This window comes from Taudactylus pleione, unplaced genomic scaffold (genome assembly GCF_031769625.1).
Source record: "Taudactylus pleione unplaced genomic scaffold, aTauple2 ptg000386l, whole genome shotgun sequence".
In the NCBI taxonomy this organism is placed as follows: Eukaryota; Metazoa; Chordata; class Amphibia; order Anura; family Myobatrachidae; genus Taudactylus; species Taudactylus pleione.
The window spans coordinates 1151763-1178643 of record NW_028284787.1 but is presented as its reverse complement, the minus strand read 5'-3'; the positions used below and the strand labels follow the sequence as shown (position 1 = coordinate 1178643).

Sequence of the window (26881 nt, the reverse complement as noted above, 5' to 3'; positions counted from 1 at the left end):
AAGTTCAACTCCATCGTCCCCACCCCTGGTTTCTCCAAGTCATTTTAAGGCGTGCCCCGCCTACCCAGTAGGCACTGCATCAATGCCCCCTAGGGACCCAGCCCCCTGGGGCATATCACACTTGCCTGGCACGCAGCCCACGGGCCCAACCGTCCAAAGCTGGAGCTGGGCGTGCGGCCATTCACAGAGGATGAATCTGCTAACCTCTGCCGGCTCCCCCCATTCACTATGCCTTGCGCACTGCTTATTTACCAATGCCCGCCAACTGTGACAAATGCAATACAATCATTTGAAGTTCAACATCTCTTCCCACACCAAATAAAACACCCCTCCACGCACTGAAAACAAACCCCCGGTTACAAGAAGCACTTTGACCCCTGCAAGAGAAACACAGCTCCATTTATTTATACATCAGTTTGCTCAACATGTTATTTATTTTTTTATATTATAAATTATATTTTTTATATATACGTATACCTGTCCCCCCTTCGCTCTCACGCTGACACTTAGGGTGGGTGGGAATCGCTTCCTGTGCTGCTCCACCTGCAAGTAACTGAGCCACCCCCTGCTTTAACCCTAACCAGCCTGCCCGGCCCCGGCCACTGCTGACTGGCCACCTCGTGACCCCAGGGGGTAAATTTACTAAGACTTGAGTCTGATCAAGTTTGTTTTTTTAAACTCGATTTGCATCTTTGAAACTCGGGTGATTTTCCCATTTTTAAACTTGCAAATTTACTAAGAAGTGAATTTAGCTGAAAGTGAGTTGGCCGATGGTGAAGCAGATCGATATTTTTCCCCCAAGTAGCAAGCTTAGATGAGATTACTCACTCGAAATTGCAGTGTTTTCTCTCTGCAAAACTCTCCCGAGCAAGCAGTCTACACATATCAGTGAGACATATGAAGGTTGCTTGTGTGGTCTACCTGTTAAACAAGGGATAAATATTTTAAAAAATTGACCTAGGGTCCCCCCTAAAAGCACAACCAGCCCCGGACTGCTCAACCAGTCCTGGTTTCTAAAATTACGGGGAACAAAAGTTGTAGGGTTCCCCCGTAACTTAGGTACTAGCACCTGGCTGTAGGGCAAGTGCTGGTTTTAAATATAGGGGGAAAAATGCATAGAGGTCCCCCTATATTTAAAACAAGCACCGGACCCAAACCGACCTGGGTGTAATGCCACAGCCAGAAGACCCTATTACCGGGTCTCCAGGGCCAAAGCATTAACACCCCAAGCCGGGGATCTCATGGGAGATGGGGACCCCCCTAAGAAGGGGTCCCCCCTCTCCCAAAACCCCGGGCTTAGGCTGAAGGGACTCTTCCCTGCACCCCTGGAGCGGTAAGTATGGGGGTAATAATGTGGTATATAGTTCAAAACTATTGTAATTTAGAATGGAACTACAGGTGCCAGCTTGCCTGCCCTCTGGCACTTGTGGAACTACAAGTGCTAGCAGGCGGCCGGCACCCGTACCCCCACTGTAAATTAAATAGTTAAAAAAATAGTATACACAATTGGTGTACTTGGAATAAAGTTCTGATACTCACCTCCATCCTCACGCTGCTCTCCATAGCATCCCCAGACTTGGCAAAATAACAAACCGACTGCCCCGAAGCCATACGGACAAGTATTGGTATGTGTTGTCACACATACCAATACATCGCGAATGCCAGCCGACGGGCCTCTTCGTGAAATCCCATGGCCTTCCAGACAATCAAAGGCCACTTTACATATAGCGGCCACTCATTGGCTGGTTACACGTGTGCCGCACCCCTCCCCCTTATCCTTCTCTGCCGCCATTTTCAAGCACCTCCGATCCTGATAGTGTAGGAGGAATAGATGAGTAATCGGAGGACATTTACTGTAGATTAAACAGTGGGACTGCCAGAAATGGGAAGCTCCGCTCCAGTCCTACTACAACTTCTCCTTCAGCAGAAGCCCAGGGATCAGTGAACCCAATGTACCTGCAGGTAGTCGGTACCTACCACATTGGTAGATGGTACAACAAGCCAAGTGACCGGGATCTACAAAACACAGGCCCCTGTTCCCTGGATTTGGAGAAGCCACTACTTGAGAAGCATTAAGTTGCTCAGCAGTCTCTCTCACAGCTGTACTTTCCCCAGTCCAAGCAGGTAAGGCTGACTCTGTAACTGATCACTAATTATATTACTGAAGGGGGCTCACTGTTTAGCGGGTGGAGGTGGATGACTTATAGTACTGGTATTTCTGTATGTATTGTATATAGTTTGTAGTTAATGTTTTTACATGACTGCAGTGTAAGCTGAGTAAAATAAAGTTATACAGTGCATCCGGAAAGTATTTACAGCGCTTCACTTTTTCCACATTTTGTTATGTTACAGCCTAATTCCAAAATGGAATAATTAAATTTTTGTCCTCAAAATTCTACACACAATACCCCATAATGACAACGTGTAAAAACTTTTTTTTTAAGATTTTTGCAAATTTAAAAAGAAAAACTAAGAAATAACATGTACATAAGTATTCACAGCCTTTGCTCTATACTTTGTTGATGCACCTTTGGCAGCAATTACAGCCTCAAGTCTTTTTGAATATGATGCCACAAGCTTGGCACACCTATTGTTTGGCAGTTTCACCCATTCCTCTTTGCAGCACCTCTCAAGCTCCATAAGGTTTGATGGGAAGCGTTGGTGCACAGCCTTTTTCAGATCTCTCCAGAGATGTTCAATTGGATTCAAGTCTTGGCTCTGGCTGGGCCACTCAAGAACATTCACAGAGTTGTCCTGAAGCCACTCCTTTGATATCTTAGCTGTGGCTTAGGGTCGTTGTCCTGCTGAAAGATGAACCGTCGCCCCAGTCTGAGGTCAAGAGCGCTCTGGAGCAGGTTTTCACCCAGGATGTCTCTGTACATTGCTGTATTCATCATTCCCTCTATCCTGACTAGTCTCCCAGTTCCTGCCACTGAAAAACATCCCTATAGCATGATGCTGCCGCCACCATGCTTCACTGTAGGGATGGTATTGGCCTGGTGATGAGCGATGCCTGGTTTCCTCCAAACATAACGCCTGGCATTCACGCCGAAGAGTTTAATCTTTGTCTCATCAGACCAGAGAATTTTGTTTCTCATGGTCTGAGAGTCCTTCAGGTGCATTTTGGCAAACTCCAGGCAGGCTGCCATGTGTTTCTTACTAAGCAGTGGCTTCCGTCTGGCCACTCTACCATATAGGCCTGAATGGTGGATTGCTGCAGAGATAGTTGTCCTTATGGAAAGTTCTCCTCTCTCCACAGAGGAATGCTGTAGTTCTGACAGAGTGACCATCGGATTCTTGGTCACCTCCCTGACTAGGGCCCTTCTCCCCTGATCGCTCAGTTTAGATGGCCGGCTAACTCTAGGAAGAGTCCTGGTGGTTCCGAACTTCTTCCATTTACGAATGATGGATGCCACTGTGCTCATTGGGACCTTCAAAGCAGCAGATATTTTTCTGTACCCTTCACAAGACTTGTACCTCAAGACAATCCTGTCTCGGAGGTCTACAGACAATTCCTTGGACTTCATGCTTGGTTTGTGCTCTGACATGCACTGTCAAGTGTGGTACCTTTAATAGACAGGAGTGTGCCTTTCAAAACCATGTCCAATCAACTGAATTTACCACAGGTGGACTCCAATTAAGCTGTAGGAACACCTTAAGGATGATCAGTGGAAACAGGATGCACCTGAGCTCAAGGCAAAGGCTGTGATTACTTATGTACATGCAATTTCTTAGTGTTTGTTTTTTTACATTAAATTTGCAAAAATCACAAAATTTTTTTTTACACGTTATTATTAAGGGTTATTGTGTGTAGAATTTTGAGGACAAAAAATCATTTATTCCATTTTGGAATAACGCTGTAACATAACAAAATGTGGAAAAAGTGAATCGCTGTGAATACTTTCTGGATGCACTGTTTCTATAGAGTCTGCGGCCCCTTGTTGTGTGCCAATAGAACTGATAGTATTGTTTAGAAAAAAAAAGAAAATCATAAGACTAATACCACTTTCACACAGAAAAATGCCAAAAAATGCCAAAATCATGGCTTTTACCCGGCATTTGATGCACGGGTTTCTTTGTCGGTCCCAGTCTGTACCCCCCTTCACACAGAAAAGCAAATTCCGGGTCAAGCATATGGACCCGTTAATTTGCAGATCAACCCGGGTATTTCTTCTGTGTGATGGGGTCAACCCGGGTCGAAATTCACGGGACTTCGACCCTGGTAAAAAAATATCCCGGGACTTTGACCCTGGTAAAAAAAATTCATGTGACTTTGACCTTGGTAAAAACCATGGTTGAAGTCCCGGAAATCTCGACCCGCAAATTTGGACCCTGGAATTTGCTTTTCTGTATGAAAGGGGTATAATACCGAGGTTTTGAAACTAGGTAAATTAGAAGAAAACATTGTATTATATGTAGATATGCTATTTTATCAGACAAATAATAAGCTATTTTAAGGGTCATCATCATGAAGTACTGTAACAGAAAAATGTGGAAGCTATTTTAAGTTTACAAGTTAATTGAGCAAAATCACTAAAGTTTCTTTTATATTTTCCTAAATTGTATTGCATATTAAATATTTACAGTATGTAAATGAACGTACAATGAATTTGCTTTTACTATAAGAACAGATCCTGTAATAAATGAATCCAGTGTACAGAACAAAAAAATAACAATTTACCCTATGAGATCGGTAACAGCATTAATATAAAGCACATAATACAAAATCAGCACCAATATAAGTACATTAGTGCAATACACAACATTCATTTTACAGATGATTTTGCGGTGCAGCCATGAACAACGTATAATGTAAATATACGCTCCTCCTGGGGATAATTGTAGACATGCAGTATGTACAGTAGCAACAGAACTAAATAGAGGTACTGTATGACATAGCTGTTTATACAGTACTGTAGATGGGCTAAGCAGCAAACCCCATTCCTGTATATTCCCAAGGACTGCCTCTGGGTGACGACGGCATACAGTGGGAGTTGCACGTTCTGCCACTGTTACAGGTTTCCTAGCAACCGGGACGCGCTGGCACTGACAGCGGGGAGGAGTGCCCACCGCGCGTATAATTATTATACCCCCGCCACGCGTTTCATTACAAAAGTTAGAGAAGTGGATCCGTAGCAATAGTGGGTGATCTGTGTAAAACCATCTGTATCTCATTCCACCAACTCCATTAAGCCTTGGAAGATCTCACACGCCGAAACGGAGTCACCCACCGATTTGTGCTGCCAATCACGAGTGGAGTAGAGAGCAGGCACCGTTTGCTCAGTTTCCAGAAACATGACTCAGACAGCCCTGAGACATCGCCCGGCAGTGTCGCCTTCTGCGCCTAGTTATTTGCACCCCCTGCGGGACGATGTGACAGTGGTAGATCCATGCTCAGGCTTTGTGAGCTCCGGGGCAGATGCGGATATGAGGCCGGGTACAGGGAAATCCATCCCGTGTCTGGTAGATGACAGTGAGGTGAGGCCACAGGAGACTGTACCTGCGCAGCGCAGGAGTCATCTTCTGCATAAACTGAGGTGTGTAACAGCGCCACCTGGCGGAGCCGTAATACGACAGGCCCAGTACAGGCCCAATGATGTGTCATTTAATGGGAACTACGAAGCTGCTGATCTCAGAGATCTTATCCATAAAACGGGCACACGGTGGAATTCTGTGGCAAGATCGGATGCTGCACTCAGAGCAACGCTGGGAGGTACAGTACATTCACATCAATGGCTCAACAAAATGTCAAGTGCTGTTATTTCATTTGTAATAGAGGTATCAACACTGTGTGAACATTTGAGTTGTCTGTGATTGCTGAGAGAGGAGATATTTGAGAGAACATCTTTTTGCTTCTCCAAGTGCCAGTTTTAAAGCATTGTGGGCACTATTTAGCAAGCAAAAACTAGTATCCACATGATTTAATTATGCCAGACATGTAGCAAAGGGCAGTGGCGTAACTAGGGTATTTGGAGCCCAGGGCAAATTTGAAAAGGGAGCACCCCACCCACCCCCGATATGTGCGCACTTAAAAATGGGGCGTGTCAACATGACACACCCCTTTATTTTCACGCTGAACATTCCTATCCATATGCACCTTAACCCCAGTAGTGCCCCTTATACAGTACCCCCAGTATGCAGTTGTGGTCCCTCTTATGCAGGCCTATAGTAGTGCCCCTTATACAGTATCCCCAGTAGTGGTCCCCCTTTTCCAGCCCCCAATTAGTTCCCCTTATTCTGTGCCCCCAGTAGTGGTCCCCCCAAATGCAGTGCCCCATGTAGTGTTCCCCCTTATGCAGTGCCCCCAGTAGCAGTCCCCACAATACAGTGAGCCCAGTAGTGGTATCCCCTTATGCAGTGCCCTTTATATAGTGCCCCCAGTAGTAGTCCCCCCCATGCAGTGCCCTTTATATAGTGCCCCCAGAAGTAGTCCCCCCATGCAGTTTTCCCAGTAGTGGTCCCCCTTATGCAGGCACCCAGTAGTGATCCCCCCTATCCAGTGCCCCCTGTAGTGGTCCCCCCAGTGCAGTGCCCCTAGCAGTAAGCCCCTTACATAGTGCCCCCAGCAGTAGTTCCCCCCCATGCAGTGCCCCCAGTAGTGGTCCCCCTGATGCAGGCCCCCAGTAGTGATCCCCCCTATCCAGTGCCCCCTGTAGTGGTCCTTCCTATTATTGCCCCAAGTAGTGGTCCCCCAGTGCAGTGCCCCTAGTAGTAGGCCCCTTTTATAATGCCCCCAGTAGTAGTAGTTCCCCCCCCAAGTAGTAGTCCTCAGTAGAGGTTCCCCCTCCCGATTAAGTACCCCCAATAGTAGCCCCCCCAGTAGAGGTCCTCATAGTAATGGTGCCCCCAGTAGTAGCCACCCCCAGTAGGGGTTCCCCCTAGTAGTAGCCACCCCCCTCCCCTGTTGTGCCCCCAGTAGTGAAGACAGGTTTAAAAAAAATATATGTACAAATATACTTAAATGAATTCACGCTGCTGCTGCTCCGGACCGCAACATCGCTCCCGCCGCCACCAACCACCAGTCCTCCCGGGCTGGCGCGCTCAGCATTATGGGAGAGACGTCATGATGTCATGACGTCTGTCCCATTACCCACTGCAGGAGCCCGACGGAAGCCCGGCTCTTGTAGTGGGTGCTGCAGCAGTCAATGAGAGTCTATCTGACTCTCACTGGCTGCTGTTTAACACACGCATCGCAGCCAGTGCTGGCGGCAATGCGTGTGTTTTAGGCACAGCCTGAGCCCGCCTCCTGGCGCTATTGGGCAAGCGCTCAGGGGGAGGGAACGGGCTCAGCTGTGCAGCACAGGACCGGCACTGGAAGCCTAGTGCCGGTCCTGTGTAAATGTGTAGCGCTGACCGCACTCACTGCAGTCGGCGCTACACTGGCTAACTAGGGCTGGCCGGTACCGTGGCCGGCGGCGCCCCCCCCGCGCAACCGGTACCGCGGCGCCCAGGGCACGCACCCTGCTCGCCCTGCCCTAATTACGCCACTGGCAAAGGGTCAACAGTAGTGTCGGTTGCTCAGCAGGGGCTGCAGCGTAGACCAAAAATAGCAGGGGGGGATAAAACATAACCCTATCTGTACCTTTAAACTTGCTTTTAATATTACCCGGTGTACGCCGGGAAGGTAAGAGCCGTGTATGGGCTATTTCACAAACACCGATTCTGACCAGTCGGCAAAAAAACGGCCATTTTATTGCTGTGTACTAATTTTAGTGAACTACGTAAATAGATGGGTCCTTTTAGATGGCACGGTCACGGGACAGTCGCCGTGTTACAGCCGGGAATATCCACTGACAAGGACGGCTGTCGTCCACGTTTCAGTGTTAAAGATTGGAAAAAAAAATCATACACAAGGCAAAACCATCACAAAACCGTTGAGTGTGAAAGGGACATGCCTGTTTTTTGCCGACCACTCAAAACCGGTGTGTGTGAAATAGTCCTATCATAGCCGCTACAGCCGGGACACAGCAATCAGCACCATGCTCCTATATCTTCAGACTCCCATTGGCTAGTTACTCAGGATTCTGGGGGGTAGGCAGATACAGGAGGGAGGCGTGATTGCTGTGTCCCGGCTGCAGCGGCTGTGATCACAGCCAAATTTAGACCTCATGGGGCCCTCGGCAAGGTACCAGTTTGGGGCCCTCCTTAAAACAATCTATAGCACGATATTTTCATTAAAACAAAATCACTGCAACTCATTATTTACCTTGAGTTATGCTGGTTATAAAGTGGGTACACACTGGAAGATGTGTAACGGGACGATATCATCCCCAGGGTACACATCAGAACGATGTAATGAACAATGGAACAATCATTAGTTCCATCCTTTATTAACATGAATGGGACCACATGCGATATCATCAGGTTTAATGTGCAGCACTTCAAACCTGACAACGTACCATGCGACCGCGGGAGCGCACATATGGTGCATTTACAGTGCACAATATGTCGTTACAATGTAGCCAAATCCCAGTGTATTCCGGGCATTACACTAGACCAACTTTCCTCCAACCATCCAACTGACCAACCATCCAACTTGTCTTTCTAACTAAAAGGGTGCCCTGCACACCTAACCACAGGGTGACAGTCGAGGAGTGTCAGGTACTAAGGGCCTTATTCAATTTCGGGCGAAAAGTCAGAGTTCGGACTTTTCGCCATCATCGCCGTTTTTTGCAGGGAGAAAGTATCGGGCGCGTGCCCGCTTATCCGCATATTCAATTAGGATCTGGTGAAAACGGGGCCCGGCGGAAGGGTAAGTATCGTAAAGTCCTGTCCCTTTTTAGGAAATCAGCCTGTCACCCCCCCAAAAGATGGTCTGACATGGGGGATCACGATGGGGTATCCCCGATTTGGTCTGCTGAAGGTTTTTTTTGGGGGGAAAAATAACTAGTCCCATCAAATTTGGGGTACATGAAAATGGGTGCAAGCATATTTTTAAGTCCCTAAAATAAACTTTTTTAATTCCTCAAAAATGCACCTGCCGCAACCACCCACATTCTAGAAAACACCTGCCGCATACATGGGTCCCCCCCCTGAGGCTAGTTCGCTAGTTTTTAAGTTTGTTCCCCAACATTTGTTTTTCGCCCCTAAAATGAAAGTACCTTTTTTGGGGTGTCCTGAGGAATTTTTTTGTAACACAGATTACATTAAGGGGACATTCCCAAGGCTTCAGGCTATTTATTTTTATTCTGCACCCCAAAACCCCAATTCTGCATTTTTTTTCGCCACCTAAATAGTGGTGAAAACTTATCCCCGTTTTTTTACAGACTTTTCTCACCTGCGAAAAGTCTTTGAAATTGAATATGGGGATAAGTCAAACTGGCGAAAATGACATCATCGGCGATAAATTATCGCAGATAACAGACTTTTCGCATCTAATTCAATATGGCCCTATATGGTGGATTGTCAAGGATTGCTAACTGTACTGAACAGACAAATCCTTGACTGTCATTCTGTAGCCATGCAAGTTTCTACTGCAAAAAAACCTAATCATCTGAAGAGCTGATTGAACTAGAGGAGTGGATTTTAGACAGCGCTGATGAGAACTTCAAATAGTAAACTAAAATGTTAGTGAAAAATAACCAAACCAGAATAGCTCATCTACAGCATATAACAATTTAATATTACTAATCAGAAAAAAAAACAGAAAAATTCAGTAATTGAATAAACAGCAATTATATAACCAATGAATGTCATTCAGAATTAAACAAAGTCTAAGATAAAATATAGTCCAGTTCAAGCTAAGGAACATGCAATTCCAGGCAGCAACAGATACAGTACTTCAGATAACAGCAGCAACTTTATATGCGGAGGTGGGGGGGAGGGATGGGGCAATCCCGGGAGGGTAGTGGGGGGAGGGCTGATCGCTGGGGAAGGGGGGGGGCAAATCTCATGGGGAGAGGCTGCCAGATAAGAAGTGAGGCACTGAGGAGAGACGCACGTTGAAGGGGATCTAGGGCTGATATAGTAGAAGCTGCACCAATCTCCTCCCACTCAGCTGCCTGGGCTGACAGGTACATAAAGAAGTGTGGGAGGGCGGGGCAGCACCGTGTGATGTCATGACGCTGCACGGTGCTCTTCTGGGACATGTTTCACATAGGCACAGGCAGTAACGGAGTCTTGGCCAAACGCCAGTATCAGCGATGTTACTGGCCTGGGCCCCATTATGGAGACTCTGTGAAACATTAAAATAAAATTAAAATAAGAAGCTTATGTGATAGTCAAGACCGGATTTCTGCCTGGCTCTAGGCGGGTGCATAGGTTGCCTATCGGTAAATCCGTCCCTGGCTGTGATACATGGCGCTGATCCATGGAAAGCTGCCCGGCAATATTGAAAACAAGTTTAGAGTTAGGGTTATGTTTTATCCGGCCCCCCCCTCTGCTATTTTTGGTCTACACTGCAGCCTCCACTGAACCACCGACACTGCCTAACAGAAAATCATCTAGTTATCTTCTCCAATAATGCCCGACTCCTACAACATTGCATTGTAGAGAACAAGACATTGTACAGCGTTTAACATTTTTGCTATTCAGGTAGCAGAGAAACGTTAGTAAAATCCTTATAGGCTTACCTTATATATCTTAGAATGGCGTTATATGAGGAAAATACTTAGCTAAAAACTGCAGGGGCAGATGGCTCTTGTCTAATGCCAATGTTCCCGGCATGTAATTACAAGTAGGGCCGTAACTAGGGATGTCCGACCAATGCCACTACACAGAGCGCAGGGCACTGTAGGTAGCACTGTCGCTGCCCCATGGCCCTTGCTTCTGGCTATCATGGTGCCTGGATTAGCACCCTGCAGCCAGTAACGCTGTGGCAGGACTGCCCGGAGCGTTGGACGCTTAATATTTGTTGCTGTTTAAACTACAGTATACTTCTGTAAAAATCCACAACTCACTAGTCTACGTAAAATAGAACATATACTTTGGTTTTCACTGCTGTTTAAACTGTGACAAAGTCAGGTACATTATGCTGATGGGCCATAAAAGTTGTGACAGCTGGTGATTATTTCTCAGTGCTTAATATATTATATGCAATGAAGTGCAGTAGGATGGGAAGAATAAGACAATATGTCAGGATGTGTTACCTCTAATTTATCACTATGTCTGCATTTGCCTATGCCTGTGGCTTATATACTGTATCCTGAGTTCCAGTTATAGTTATTCTGTGATACAATTCTATTTCTTTTCCCATAGTGTTTCCTTCTGTCTCCAGTCATCAAAAGATTTTCATTTTTATATGAGTGCTCCCAATCCCTTCCCCCAGGTACAAACATGTTCAATCTTAAATGATGACTAGTGTGACCTATCTATGCGGCCTTATTAGTAACAAAAAAAACTGCTTTGGTGTATACCCTTAAATATAGGTTATTAAACCAGTATTAGTCCATCAAAATACGCTTTTATTTTGTCGTATAGTAAACATATGCCATATAAAATTATCACAATACAAAAAATAGTAACTAAAACACCTACATATTCAATAACAATCAAATGACAAATTCCTTTAAAATAACAATGTAGCAGCAATTGAATTAGTTGTAGCCATAAACAGTATCAGATCAAGTACTATAAAACGTTACTTAGAAGCACAGTTCACGCAACAGCATGTACTGTAGCTGGGTAGCCCATGTCTCTTATAAATCTACAGACCACAAGAATTGGAAAGAAGAATTATACAGTACCTACATCAGGCTCCTGAGTTGATAGCTGCTGTTAATAATAACCAGATTTAAAAAAAAAAAAACAAAAGCAATGGTTAGCCGGGGTTTTCCTTGCATTCCTCAGGCTGGAAGCCAGCTGTGTGTAACCGGCAAATTGAAGATAAGCGCTGTGCAGCTTCCACCGGTTATTGGCTCCTTTACACGTATATATAAGCCAGTCGCCGTAGCAATGACTCCTGTGTCTGACCTCCATGTTTCCCGGCAGAGTAGCAGGTCAGGCGGCACTCTCACTCCTTATAAGGCAGGCCACATGTAGGAGAACACAGCGGGCAAAAAGCCAGCAATAGACAGCTGTTATGGATAGAGGTACCTCCACAAATTAGTCCCGCAACAGCCTTTATGGCTGGATAACTTGGCTAGCTGCAGCCGTGTAGCAGCCTTGAGGACTGGTAAATCTTGACAAGTTGTGGCCAGTGGGCCATAGAACAAGATACGGCCTTTGAGCTGTGCAGCAGCCTTGTGGGCTGGTAAACCTTGTCAAGTTGTGGCCTGTGAGCCGTAGAACAAGATGCGACCTTTGGGCCGTGAAGCAGCCTTGAGGGCTGGTGAGCCTTGGCTAGTTGTGGCCTGTGACCCTTTGAACAAGATGAGGCCTTTGGGCCGTGAAGCAGCCTTGAGGGCTGGTAAGCCTTGGCTAGTTGTGGCCTGTGGGCCATAGAACAAGATTCGGCCTTTGGGCCGTGAAACAGCCTTGAGGGCTGGTAAGCCTTGGCTAGTTTTGGCTGATATGTGGCTGGTGCCGATGGGTTGATACAAGCGGTGGTGTGCTGGATTGTGTACTCTGGGCACTGGTGTGCGGCCTGTGCCGCCGGGTTAACACAAGCGGCGGTATGCTGGACTGCGTACTCTGAACACTGGAGTGCGGACTGTGCTGCCGGGTTGACACAAGCAGCGGTACGCTGGATTCTGTACTCTGAACGCTGGAGTGCTGCCTGTGCCGCCGGGTTGACACAAGCAGCTGGTCGCTTGATTGCGCACTCTGGACACAGGAGTGCGGTCCGTGCTGCCTGGATGACACAACGGCAGGAAGTTAGTATGCGGACTGTGCCGCCTGGATGACACAAACGGCAGGATAACAAAGCTGACAGGAGAACTGGGTACTCGACTCAAACAGGAGACAAAGCCAGAACCGGAAACGCGTGAAACACTATCAATGGCACCAGAGCAGCCTTTGCACCCACAGGAAATAGCCATAGGAGCCAATCCAGATCGGACCAGGGATGATCGACAACTGGTAGGAGTGCAGCGAACGATTGCCCGGCGTTCGCGTCGCCCTGCATTCGCAGTGCGGCGGCTTGTGACAACAGCAGTGTAAGCCCAGCAGTAATTTCAAAGACAGCAGTCTCACTCCTTTCCGGGCAGGCTCTGTGAAGAGCACGGTAACCAAAAAACTGTCAGTGGGCGGCAGGCTGAACCCAGCAATTTTTCTAGATGGCAGCAACGCGTTTCGGCCACAGCTGTAGCCTTTTTCAAACTGATTGCCCTCATTCAAAGTTGCTTGTCTTAAATAGCTGGACACAGCCATTGGTTGATTTGTTCTTTTGGGTAACCCTTTTCAGACCTGTACGTTTTTAACAGGGCAAGCTGCATATGCAGAACCCTTATAATTTGCAGGTTACTTATCCTGGCCACAAATAAAATTAATTCGGACATTATAATCATATAAAAAGGAAATAATAGTTATAACCTTATAGTAATACTATTATATGTTTATATAGTTAATAGTTGCCAGATTAAACATTTGCTGTATACCATTAATATAAAAGACATCCTTATAAATACAAAAAAGCACAAGGGTATAAAAGAAAAAAAAAGTTATTTTTTTCAATAAATATAAATTAAAACTTGAAACATTGCAATTCTTATTGGCAAATATTAGATATTAGGGACATAGAATGCAGGCGCACACTCTAGATACTAAGAACAATGATAGACAAAAAAATCCTGGTAAACTCTACAATTAACATGGAGTATAAGTGAGGTTCTTAGTACATGTTTGGCCAAAAATGATTGCCCATCCACCACGTCAGGGTGAACCCCATAAGATGGGTCCCTAACATCCCTAATACTAATACATTACATTAAATTTAACCAGGACTTACCTGTAATTGTGCTTATTCTAATATGTAGACAGAAATGCAGGAACCTGGGCTGGTGATTAAAAACACCTGAGGGCAGATGGGTGGGGTGCAAATTCCAAATAGAAGGAGTCTCAACTTCCAAGTGTACAAAAAATCTGTTTAAAATTAGGGTGTGCAGTCCAAGCCCCCCCCCCCCTTCCCCTTTCTACTATATTTGTGTATTTTTTGTACACAATTGATGGGTCTCCTTAGTTTTTATTGTCTGGCGATCATCGGACAATGTTACGCTGCCCTACGGAAAACATGTGTATTCCGTATACAGGAGGAAGGCACTATGGCCCTCATTCAGAGGCACTCACAAGAAGCGAGCGCTTGTTCTGAATGAGGGCGGATGCTTCTATTTTTAAGTTTGGCCTCCTGGTCGCTAGCTAAGCTGTGCGTTACCACCCACAGCTTAGCGACCGACCAGGGTGATGGTCGCGATGGTCAAGACCTAAGGTTGAGTCTTGGCAGCCGCAAGCCCCAGGGAGCTTCCTGCTCTAATTGAGCAGGAAGCTCCCCACTGACATCACTGCTGATGTCAGTGCAGCCGCCAAGGAACGCCTCCATTTGTGAAACCACCCCCCCGCCCCGCCTACAAAACGGGCAGAGCTGTCGATCAACATCGACAGCCGGCCCTTTTGTAGTGAGCTCTGGAGTGGGAGAGTTTCTCTCTTGCTCTGGGGCTTGCGCACGCGCAGTGCGGCCACTGCGCGTGCGCAGGGCCTAACCATCGACCCGGTTGCGAGCGCTCAGTGCTTGCGACCAGGTCTGAATGAGACCCTATGTGCCCTCTCACCCCCATAATGACACCGCTACAACTACCCTTTTTGTGTAATCTGTTAAGTGGACTCCACTAACACAGCATGAATAGTGAGTACAACATCTGCACAGTTTCACGGAGAAACCAATTAATGTTATATCAGCAGAGGGAACTGGTCTGTGTTTTTTAATACTTTCAATTTCACTTGTTCCTAAGTATTGGGCCAAGTCTAGTAATCTGAGATATTTTACATTTTTACAATTTATTCCCAATACCAATGTGAATGCATTGATATTTGTCTGACCGTTAACAAGGTACTTGTCGGTAGGGTAAGGTAGTCGTTAATACGGATGGAAGAATCACCATAGTTCTCACTGAAGGGGCTATTAAACGCCTTACAGCGTTTGCATTTTATGTGTGTCATTTTTTCTGAATATATCCCTGCAGATCCTTTTTATTAATTTTATTTAGTTTATTTTAATATTTTTTTTTATTTATTTATGTATTCTATTTTATTTATTTATTTATTTTTCCTATCTTTATCTTATTTGACCCCATTATATTCATATAAAATTTATACACAGCGCTGTCTAATCTACTGTAATATATTGTACTGTTATTCTCATATTCATTATTACACTTTTTAAGAATAAAACTGGTATGTAGTCAAGATTTTTTTGCAGTATATGTTGGAACCCATATTTGAATGAAGGATTTCCACTTTTTCAAATAACATGACCCACTAGTACTGTTTATCTGATGCTCACCTGTGATCTGATTCAGAGGTGGATACAGTTTAGATTTTTATCGCAAATGGCTGATACTTTTTATACTGCATATGTGTCTGAACAGCACTGTGCATGTGCCGCGATGCACTTGCAATGATGGTTGTACTGTAGATTAGGATGCAGTGTGTGTGATAGACAGTGACTGTTTGGGGGATGTGTGTGGCGACTCACACTTTTTTTGGCTATTTGGGTTGAAAAAAAGTTTATGTATTAGAATGAGTAAAAAGACTAATGGTATTTTCTGAAAATACAGAGTCTTCTGAAAAAAAACAAGGAATAATTTGTGAGGGTACATGCATGTGGGCAGCGTCTGAAGCTGAGCCGAGCACTAGTGCCCAGCAGCGCTGCCCGGCCCAATAAGATACAATACTACTATACAAATCTTAATCCCGCGAATCCCGGTAATTTTGGCCTCAAATTGCCGATTCCGGAATTGGCTTCCCTAGTTTAATAAGTGGGTGCTGAAATCTGTAGAGCAGAAAATAATACACATGTAAACACTTAGGGGTCTATTCCTCAATACTAAAACATATTTTGTGATAATTATATTTTAACTCACATCGAGTTCAGCCTCAATATCAGAGGCATTCATCATGCCACCTCTACATAAGTATCTCTTCCGAAAAGCTGCTCTTTTTGTAGAGACAGCTTTTCGGAAGTACTAGATACTTCTCTGCTTTCTTTGCATCACGGTGGCCCTGGCTCCTGTGTTTCTCCATGTCTATGGGGGCCCAGGACTGTCACTTTTCCTCAGTGTCCCCGCACTCTACCCACAACCTATGCCTTCCTCAGTCTCCCCGCTCGACCACCCCAGTTGTGCAGAGATCTGTCCCCTGGCGGCAATTCCAGCTTCCCCCATCCTCCCATCCTCTGTCCCCATCATCGCACTGCCTCCTCCGGGTCTGCCCGGTTGTCATATAGAAGCTGCAGACACAGGACTACCCAGCTGGAAGCTAGCAACTGTGGGATCTGTCCCCCCGGTGGTGTGTTCAGCTCCCCCCCGCTGCCTGCTCCATCCAGGATCTGCCAGCGGTGGCTCCACCCCCCGCACCCTGTGTCACCGCACCAAGTGAACCCCCTTGGCCGCATTTGGCCGGCTTTCATATATATGCTACTGCCGGTGGTCTTCCCGGCTGGAGGGTAGCACAGTCAGGGGACCTTTTGCCCGTCGGCGGGTCTGGACCCCCTCCTCCACATCCTCTGTTCCCTCCTACCCCATTCTGTCTGGCTGTTGCAGCCGCTGGTCTGCCTGCCCCCCCACCGGGTCTGGTCAGCTGGGGGCATAGATTTTGTGGATGCGGCCGGCAGTGTCTGCACTGGCTGCGGCTCTGTGCTGTGTGCTAGGTGCAGTTTGGAGCTGGTTAGAGGGAACAGCAGATTCTGGCCACTGAGTTGGGGGCAGTGAAGAGACATCGGAATGGGATCCCTTTCCCGCACAAGCTGCAGTGTAAAAGCCCGCTTATAATGCATTTCGGGAACTGTACGCCATCTGTGGTTGGTGTACAGTTACACAGTTAATTTAAAAAATATATGATTTTCGGAAGTTGATGAATAGCATAATTTTTACATCTCTATACTAAAGTATGGGGCATGTGTAAATCATCGTGGCAGTACTGTAACCAAGAGATATCTGTGATATCTCCTACGTTACAAGATTGATTAATGAGGCTAACACTTAAAAATTACATATTTATGTAAAAATGGTGTTAAAATTGTTATTTATAGGATCATGAATGGACCCCTTAGTTACTTATAGTCACAATAACCTACACACTGGGAATTGTAGTACACAGTAGAAATAAAAGTTTGGCTTTCAGAGTAGAAAAGTAAATACAATGCACAACAGTCCCCGCTACTAGCAGTCCCCTACCCAGCACAGCCTCATGCACACAAATGCAGGCCTGTGTCCATCACATCAGTCTCATACATGCAGTATATGGTCACCGTATGCTACTTATGTCTTGTCTTCTTACTACAGTATTATGTCCACAAAATACTGTCCTGTGACCCTAATTCAGATTAAGGGGCCTATTCATCAACACTAAAATAATGTTTCTACTTCAGGGTCCATAGGGTATCCACAGGATACCTTGGGGTATAGGTGTGACGTCAGTCATCGGGCACCATAGAGTTAAGCTTTCAGCCTCCCAGGATGCACTAGGGTCCCCCTCCTATACCCCGCCCCCGAGCCAAGGCACCTCAGTTTAGTTTGATGCCCGGCCGGAGTCGGGTGCACCTGTTGGAGTGGGGGCTAAGAAGAGCCCCTGAAGTTTTCATCATGCAGCTGTGACTGCACATATGGATGTACAGCATGGACAGTCAGTCCTGACGTCCATGCTGTCTTCCCTACACCCCCGACGCCGGTACCGATCCGGGGATGCTGGTGAGCATCTGGGGTCACAGCTAGCGGTGACCCCAGATGTTCCGGACCATGGCCGGAATCAAGGGGGACAGCGAGGTAAGCAGCGGGGTCCCGCGGTGGGTCCCCGCTGTTACATGGTCCAGAGTCCCCAGGCAGGGGGCTCCCTGGGGACTGGCTGCAGCGTGGAGCCAGGTATATAACCTGCACTTCCACTACCCCCCTGGGACAGCGGACCGCAGCAGAGCGGTAGCGCTGCGGCCTCCCGGGGGTTAAATGCATGCCAGGGGAGCGCGCCTTCCCTGTCTCACAGCCGGCGCCTCCCCCGCTGCACACAGCCCTCTCTGCAACACGCCGACTGGCCCTGTGGCAGCGCTCCTCCCCCAGGCCAGCCTCCTCTCTGCTCCTCGGTCCTCGGCGGCCATCTTCGTGAACGCATGGTGAACGCTGCTGGAAGCCTGGACGGAGGCATCGTGGGCTGGGTCCCCCCGCATACCTCTCCTCCACTGTGTTCAGGTCTGTGTATGCAGCGCTGTGTCCAATTGGTGGTACCCCGCAGTCTCCCTATTTCCCCTCTCCCGGTTTCTCAGGAGCCGGCATGGGTTAACTCCCTGACGAGTTCTGTATAGCACTTGTCGGATATGTTGCAGGGGGAGGCTGTGATGCGGCCACATAAACGGCCGGTGGCGTCTCTGTCGGCTCCTTATGAGGATGACGAAGGGACGTCTGATGATGGGGAGAATCTGGATCCTTACGATCAGGAACCTCTCCATACTAAGGACGCAGATGCTAGGTCCAAGGTGTATATTCCTGGACTTATTCGGGCAGTCCGCACAGCCTTGGTGATTGAGGACGAAGTTCCCCCAGCGGCTAAATCCAAGTATGCCTTTTTTAAGGATGTGAAGGGTGACGCCACAGTCTTTCCTCTTTCGGGTCAGTTGGTGGACCATTTAGAGGAGGCGTGGAAACAGTCTGGCAAGCGATACCAGCCGCAGAGGCGCCTGGCGGTGGCTTATGCGTTCGCGGATAATTATTTTGCTAAGTGGGAATCCCCTCCACAGGTGGATTCTCATGTGACACGTCTTGTCCGTAGTGCCACATTACCAATGCCATCCATGTCCTCCCTTAAGGATGCTATGGACCGCAAGGTGGAGATCTGCCTGAAGTCCGCTTATTCCCTTGCGGGGGGGGGCAGCGCGGCCGGCTATGGCCATTTGCTGGGTTGCCAGAGCTATGGAGCGCTGGGTGGATTCGTTGGAGGCGTCCTTAGATTCCGACTGTCCGGCTGAACAGGCGGAGTTCATTGGTTATCTCCGTGATTTGGCCACTTATATCAACGAGGCGGCCTTAGACATTAGTACCCTGGTGTCTCGAATTTCTTCGGCAGCGGTGGCTGCTCGTCGCACCTTGTGGTTGCGATCCTGGAAGGCGGACGCTGATTCCAAAAAGGGTTTGGAGGCGTTGCCCTTTAACGGAGAAGTTCTCTTCGGTCCAGATCTGGACAAGATTGTGGCCACGCTGGCGGCAGCCAAATCGGCATGTCTCCCGTCGGCCGCTGTTCCTTCTGGTTCAGGACCATCGTCCTTTCGGTCTTATAGGGCCCAGGGCAGGCCCAAACCACAGTCTTTTCCCCGACAGGCTGGTCCCAAGAAATCGGCCAAGCCCCGGAAGCAGGCATGGAGTACCAGACGTCCGGCCCCTAAGCCAGATAACAAGCCTGCGGCCTGATGGTCCGGGCCTCCCTTTGGGGGATCCCAAAGTGGGAGGCCGCCTGCTGCAGTTCGCCCGGTGTTGGTCGGTCACCACGACAGACACTTGGGTTCTCGAGGTGGTCTCCCACGGGTACGCCCTCTCTTTCTGGCACAGACCCCCGGCTCGATTTTTCACCACGGGTCTACCATCAGACCGGAACAAGGCCACGGAGCTGCGGAAGGTCTTGCACACTATGCTCCAGGCTGGAGTTATAGTGCCTGTTCCATTCTCCTACAGAGGGGCCAGGGTTTCTATTCTAATCTCTTTTTGGTGCAGAAACCCAATGGGTCGTATCGTCCGATTCTCAACCTCAAAGCTCTCAACAAGTCTTTGCGGGTGCCGAAGTTTCGGATGGAGACCCTACGGTCCATCATTCTCGCGCTGGAACCTGGGGACTACATGGTGTCATTGGACATACAGGACGCTTACCTGCATGTCCCTATTCTTTTGCGCCATCAACAGTTCCTCAGGTTTGCAATCCGCAGTGACCACTTTCAGTTTCGGGCGTTGCCTTTTGGCCTGGCGACAGAACCGCGTGTGTTCATCAAGGTGATGGCGGTCATGGCGGCTTCTCTGCGGCTGCAGGGAGTCCGCATGTTGCCGTACTTGGACGACCTTTTATTAGTGGCAGGATCTCCGCAGCTCCTTCTGTGCCACTTGGACTTGACCATTGCGCTACTGCAACGGCACGGCTGGTTAATAAACTGGCAGAAGTCCACGCTAATCCCGTCTCGGAGGATTCTGCACCTCGGAGCCTTATTCGACTCGGGACAGCAAAGGATCTTTGTGACGGGGGAAAAGATCTCTGCTTTACAGTCTACACAGCTGCCGGGTGTCTCTACACTCGGCGATGAGGTTACTGGGCTCCATGGTGTCGGTGTTCGACATGGTGGAATATGCCCAGTTTCACTCCAGACCTCTGCAGCACCTGATCCTGTCCAAGTGGAACGGGCTGCCTCAGTCTCTAAAGTCCCAGACGATAGTGCTCACCCCCGGAGGTTCGCCTGTCTCTTGCCTGGTGGTTTCAGGCGACCCATCTCAGCAAGGGTACCAAATTGGGTCCTGTTGACAACGGACGCCAGTCTTCGGGGCTGGGGAGCAGTTTCAGGTCCACACTTGTTCCAGGGCAGGTGGACTCCGACAGAAGCGGAGCTTCCAATAAATTTCTTGGAACTCCGTGCGGTCTTCAATGCCCTCCAGCAGGCACATCGGGTTCTCCAGGGTCGCCCAGTGCAGGTCCAGTCGGACAACGCTACCACCGTGGCCTACATAAACTGGCAAGGAGGAACCCGAAGTCGGGCGGCTCTCGTAGAGGTGTCTCGGATCCTGGTATGGGCGGAGCGCAATCTTCCGGCCATATCAGCGGTCTTCATCCCGGGAGTGCTAAATTGGGAGGCGGACTTTCTCAGTCGCCAGGATGTTCATCCGGGGGAATGGTCCCTGCACCCGGACGTTTTTCAACTACTGGTGGACAAGTGGGGTCTTCCAGAGATCGACCTCATGGCATCCCGGCACAGCAACAAGTTGCCGGTGTACGGGTCTCGCACAAGAGACGAAGAGGCGTCTCTGGTGGATGCTCTGTCCGTCCGGTGGACGTTCCGGTTCGCTTACCTGTTTCCTCCGGTTTCCCTTCTTCCACGGGTAATCCGGAAATTCAAACAGGAAGGAGGGACGCTCCTGTTGATAGCTCCCGCGTGGCCCTGACGGCACTGGTTCTCAGACCTTCAGGGTCTGTCCGTGGACAGTCCTCTGCGGTTGCCGCTACGACCGGACCTTCTGTCGCAGGGTCCTTGTCTTCACCCGGATCTGACTCGGCTGTCTTTGACGGCGTGGCTGTTGAGACAGCCATGTTGAGGTCCAGGGGGTTTTCCTGCTCTGTAGTGCGTACCATGTTACGAGCTCGGAAACCGTCTTCCGCGAGGATATACCATCGCGTGTGGCATACGTTCTTCCAGTGGTGTCGACCGAGAGGTTATGCACCGCAGGAGTTTCGTCTGTCTCGGATACTCGCCTTCCTACAAGCGGGATTAGATCATGGGCTTTGCCTTGCTTCTTTGAAGGTACAGGTTTCGGTCCTGTTTGTCTGGTTTCACCATAGGATTGCTACAATCCCGGATGTGCGCACCTTTATGCAAGGTGTTCTCCGCATTCAGCCGCCCTTTGTTCCACCTATGGCGCCTTGGGATTTGGCTGTGGTCCTGAGGGCTCTCCAGGGACCGCCGTTTGAACCACTGGGCTCAGTGGATCTTAAATGGCTAACAGCTAAGACTGGTTTCCTTCTGGCCATTGCTTCGGCCAGACGTGTTTCTGATTTAGGGGCTCTTTCTTGTAGACCCCCTTTCTTGATTTTTCATGGGAACAGGGCAGTGCTCCGCACTCGGCCTGAATTTCTTCCCACAGTTGTTTCCCAGTTTCATGTTAACGAGGAAATAGTTGTTCCGGCCTTTAACTCACCTGGCCTTTCAGTGAGTGAGGCCACTTTGGATGTTGTGCGGGCCTTAAGGACTTATGTTGACCGCACTTCTTCGTTTAGGAAGTCGGACGCCTTGTTTGTCCTCTATGGCTTCCGTAAAAAGGGTTGGCCTGCTTCAAAGCAAACTTTGGCAGCCTGGATCCGTATGGCTATTTCTGAAGCTTATCTTCATGAAGGTCTGCCGGTTCCTCCTTCTTTGAAGGCTCATTCCACTAGGTCTGTGGGTCCTTCGTGGGCAGCTCGACGTGGTGCCTTTGCAGTCCAGATCTGCAAGGCTGCTACGTGGTCCTCTGTCCATACCTTCGTGAGGTATTACAGGTTTGACACCTTCGCCTCTCAGGATGCTTCCTTCGGGCGGCGGATTCTCCTTTCAGCACAGGAGCGTCCCCACCCTTAAAGGATACTGCTTTGGGACATCCCCAAGGTATCCTGTGGATACCCTATGGACCCTGAAGTAGAAAATATGAGATATGGTAAGAACTTACCTTTGTTATCTCTATTTCTACGAAGTCCATAGGGTTCCACAGGACTCCCGCCCTGTCGCACCTGTGCTGCAGATGGGCTTTGTTCTGGTCACCGGTTTTTCCGTCTCCCTCTGGTGAGAGTGTGATTCTTGTGTGTATCCAGATCTTCTTTCTCTCTCTTCCTTCTCCTCCTCCGGCCTATGGCTTGGTAACTAACTGAGGTGCCTTGGCTCGGGGGCGGGGTATAGGAGGGGGACCCTAGTGCATCCTGGGAGGCTGAAAGCTTAACTCTATGGTGCCCGATGACTGACGTCACACCTATACCCCAAGGTATCCTGTGGAACCCTATGGACTTCGTAGAAATAGAGATAACAAAGGTAAGTTCTTACCATATCTCATATTTTTTAAGGACATTTTCCTTAAATAACGTTATTTAAGTATTCATGATGACACTTAGCACAGGAGATATCACTGATATCTCCTTGCTAAGTCCCCCTGCGTTAATTGCCACACTCCCCATACATTAGTATGGGGATATGGAAATTATGGTATTCATCAAATTCCGAAAATTATGTATTTTCGGAATTTGATGGAGGTATTATCCGCCACTGTGAGGTGGCGAATAGCAGGTGAGACTTACCTGCAGTCAGCTGGACAGGTCCCCTGCAGCTCCCTCCGGCACTCTGGTCCCTCCTCTGGCTCCGGTGGTTGCTCGCAAACTGTGTTCTCCCAGCAGAACACAATAAAGTTTAGAGAAAAAAAAAACGCTTTTTTTTTTTTTCTATACTGTACTGTGGTGTGCTGGGAGACCACGTGTCAGACCAGCAGGACAAAGCCAGAGGCTGCTGCGCGGGCAGGTAAGTGCGGGACAGGGGGGAAGTGAGCGTAGGGGGAGGGGGGAGGGGGGTATGGGGGTGGGGTACACAAACTTACCGCCGCTGTAGGTAGTGCTGCGCATGTGCTGGGTTTACGAATGTAACAGCGCATGCGCAGCACAGTTTCTAGCTGCAGTAACTTAGAGTAGAGAGGGAAAAGTATCTATTTCCCGAAAAACTGTCATCGCAAATATGACAGCTTTTCGGAATAGATACTGATGAAGAGGAGGAATGATGAATTCCTTCGGTAATTAGGTAGAACTCCATGCGAGTTCTAAACCTAATTACCTCCATGAATTTTTAAGGTATGATGAATTGGCCCCTAAGTCATAATGTCAACACCACAATTTTGAGAGTTATGTAGTGTTAGTGCTAGGTCTGGCGCTGGGCAGGGTGTCAGACCATAAAAGGGCACTGTAGCGCATGCCCAAAAATGGGGCGTGGCAACGAGAAAAGGGGGTGTAGCCTTTTGTCACTCATGGGAGCATGCCCTGCAATTACGGACAAGCTGGGCTGCTCCCAAGCACTGCATCTATTCACTGGCAGTGACAACTGCACTGCAATATTTTCCCCATGCGGGACACTGCGCTTCATGGGTAGGGACGGCACACGGGAGACTGTTTCAACAGGGCGCCGGCAGGTAGGACTGGGTGCGTTTTGCCATTTTAAAATCAGACAGGGAGCGGTGACCTGCTAAAACAGCCTAGCGGGAAGACTAGTTACGATGTTGACATTGTTGAAATGTCCACAAATCTACACTATGTTGACATTAGGGTTAGGCTGCCGGAGAAGATGAATAGGGTTAGGTTCCATGAGGGAAGGTTAGAGTTAGGCTGCAAGAGGGAACATTAGGGTTAGTGATAGGGGTAGTGTACTCACTGCAGATAACTCTGCCGTAACTCCATGTCTGGTGACTGCTGGACCACAAGACACTGCCAGAGCCGGTGAAGCTGCCTTACCCCGGGACTATTTTGTTGACATTCTAATCATGCTGACATGTCGTCAGTGTCAATATTATGAATGGTCAATTTTGACATGCTACGCATTACATTATTGGCAGTGGTGTGTGATGGAGGTCACTCCACATGCTATATGACTTAACCAGGTCTTTGGTTTATTAACCAGGTAGAACAGGTTTGCAAGATGACCCAGGGTTAATGCAGCAGGTATGCACAATGAGCACACAGTGCACATATAATGGATATACCAGATCCCAGCCAGGAACGTACAGGGGAGCACAGGTGGTGTGCGGACAAACGGGAGCACACACCTGTGTGTATCCTTACTGTGGTGGCAGTAGATTATGCACACTGCCTCATATACAGTAGCATAGCGGTTGTGGTGCAACGCAGGGCTCTCTCTCCCAACAATTATGACCATGTCGACAAACCCAACCCACTGAGTTTACCTGTGAACTTACCAATTGGCTACAAGTATATTATACTCTTAACTCAAAATACAGACTTAAGTTATGTTTATATGCAGTGTGAAAATATTTTGTAAGTTGCATTATTAAATGGCACTGTGCTCAGCTGTAAATCAGGCCTTAAGTGTTCCCCCTATCCAATAAACACGCACAAAAGTATTCAAAATACTGTAGGTAGATTTTTTTGGGAGGGGGGTTGAATATAAGTAGGGTTATTTATATAAGAGGCCAAGACCTGTGGGTCAACCAGTTCTGTTGTCAATCCAGCCCAGTCATCATTGTTGTTATTATCAAAATGCCTGCTAACAATTAAATTGTAATAGTTGTCACCTTGCTCTATTAGTGCTTGACCTATGCTTTCTTTATGAACAGCAGGAGATATAAATATCATTGCTTATTTTAACAGGTTGGACAAGCAAAATAAAATCAGTTCCTCAAGTTACTCGTGGACCTGGTACATCATTAACACAGACATTTGTGCTACAGGTAGCCCTTGATGTGTATTGTTGTGTGGGGTCTATGATATACTGTGTTGAAAAGATAGAAATTCTCATTGATTACATAGTGTAATATGTGATTGTGTTTTTTAGTTGCAGAAATATACAGTATAAGACGGCAACAGCCTGACAACTCCTAGTACCAAAATTATTTAGGCTGAAAGTTTTAACTTTCACTAGTGTAGGAGCATATTTGTACATAGCAGTTTACATAAGTGGTCATTACTTCGCAGTGTTTTGGGTGTTTCCATAATTAAATGTTGTGAATATGAGCAGATGAATACTTATAGTTTGCCCCAGGTCTATAGGTGACAGCCCTCCACTGCTAATCCATAAGCAGAGCTGCTATAAATAACTGACAGAGGTGCCTGAACAAAATATACATTTATTTGCATACTCTCAAGCTTCTACATTGGTATATCTATACACAGTGCATCCAAACTGAGAGGTCCTTAGTGGCTCCTGTTTTCTCCCATTTCTAAGGCCACCGACTTCCTCGGTAGGAGTTCCATGACCTGTTATTGGTACATGTATTATAAATTAACTTAACCCTTGGCCAAATTTATTTAATGCAATCATATTTTAGACAATACTGTCATGATACAAGCGTATATTATTCTGATTTCTAAAGTTGATTCCACTTTATGTGCACTGAGCTGCACTTTAATGTAAGATACTGGAGCATTGGTCACATTAAAGACGGGTACACACTGGAGCGATATTTGGCCAAATCGGAATGACAAACATGGGATATCGTGCAGTGTGTTGCCCAATTTGCGCGCTCCCGTGGTGGGATGCAATTGCAATATCGTGTGATTGGCCACACAGCACGGCCAATCACACAATATTGCATGCAGCGCCATGCATATTAATGAAGGACCTCAATTAAAACACACTTAACACACATTAAATAGTTATTTTTCAGGTCTACTAGGTTCAGCTAAGATATGCAATCCTCTGCTTACTCTATTAGCGAGAGGGTGGTATCTGTTATTGCTTGTCTCTTCAGCATGAATGGTTTATTCTATGAAATATTAATAATTCCTGTATTTTTTTTTATGACAGCAGTCACATGATGCTTCGTGTTCCAGAGATGACATTGTCAGAAAATTCATGTATACATCATCTACACAAAGGTGAGGTAATAGTTTTGGATAGTATGGGGTATATTTACTAAAATGAGAGTTTTTAGGGATTGGAGATGTTGCCCATAGCAACCAATCAGATCTACTTAACATTTAACTAGCACCTTCTAGAAGATAATAGCTAGAATCTGTTTGGTTGCTATGGGAAATATCTTCTATGAGCATCTTTGAAGTTAAAATTCAGGAAAATAAACTGAAATAAATATCATGTCTCTCTTCAGTTTTGTGGCTTGCCACAGTTGCTAATTAGTAAAGATTACTCCTGGAGCAGGTGGGTCTGTTAGTGCATTTGGCATAGTACCACACACACAGGTTGGTAGCTGTCATCTGCTGACAGTGTGAACCAAAATGCTACAGAATCATCCATGATTTTTATTTGATTACTCTTTTTTGTTCTCATTTTTGCTTATGTCGAAGAGCTCTGAACCCAACTAAGACTTCTCTATGTTTAGATGTATCCATCTACTCTCAGCTCTAAGGAGTATCAAAGAATGAT

General features: G+C 47.4%; 1 protein-coding gene across 2 annotated transcripts in view; it reads left to right on the top strand.

The window, feature by feature from the left end:
- The first annotated feature begins 4996 nt into the window (after nucleotides 1–4996).
- SPMIP7 (sperm microtubule inner protein 7) overlaps nucleotides 4997–26881 on the top strand; it is a 95991-nt gene continuing 74106 nt past the window's right edge. For both annotated transcript variants that reach the window (XM_088445626.1, XM_088445625.1), the window contains exons 1-3: nucleotides 4997–5713; nucleotides 25150–25229; nucleotides 26306–26376. In XM_088445626.1, the coding sequence (XP_088301752.1) occupies nucleotides 5296–5713; nucleotides 25150–25229; nucleotides 26306–26376 (569 nt within the window). In that variant the 5' untranslated portion in view covers nucleotides 4997–5295. The remainder of the gene's footprint in view (nucleotides 5714–25149; nucleotides 25230–26305; nucleotides 26377–26881) is intronic.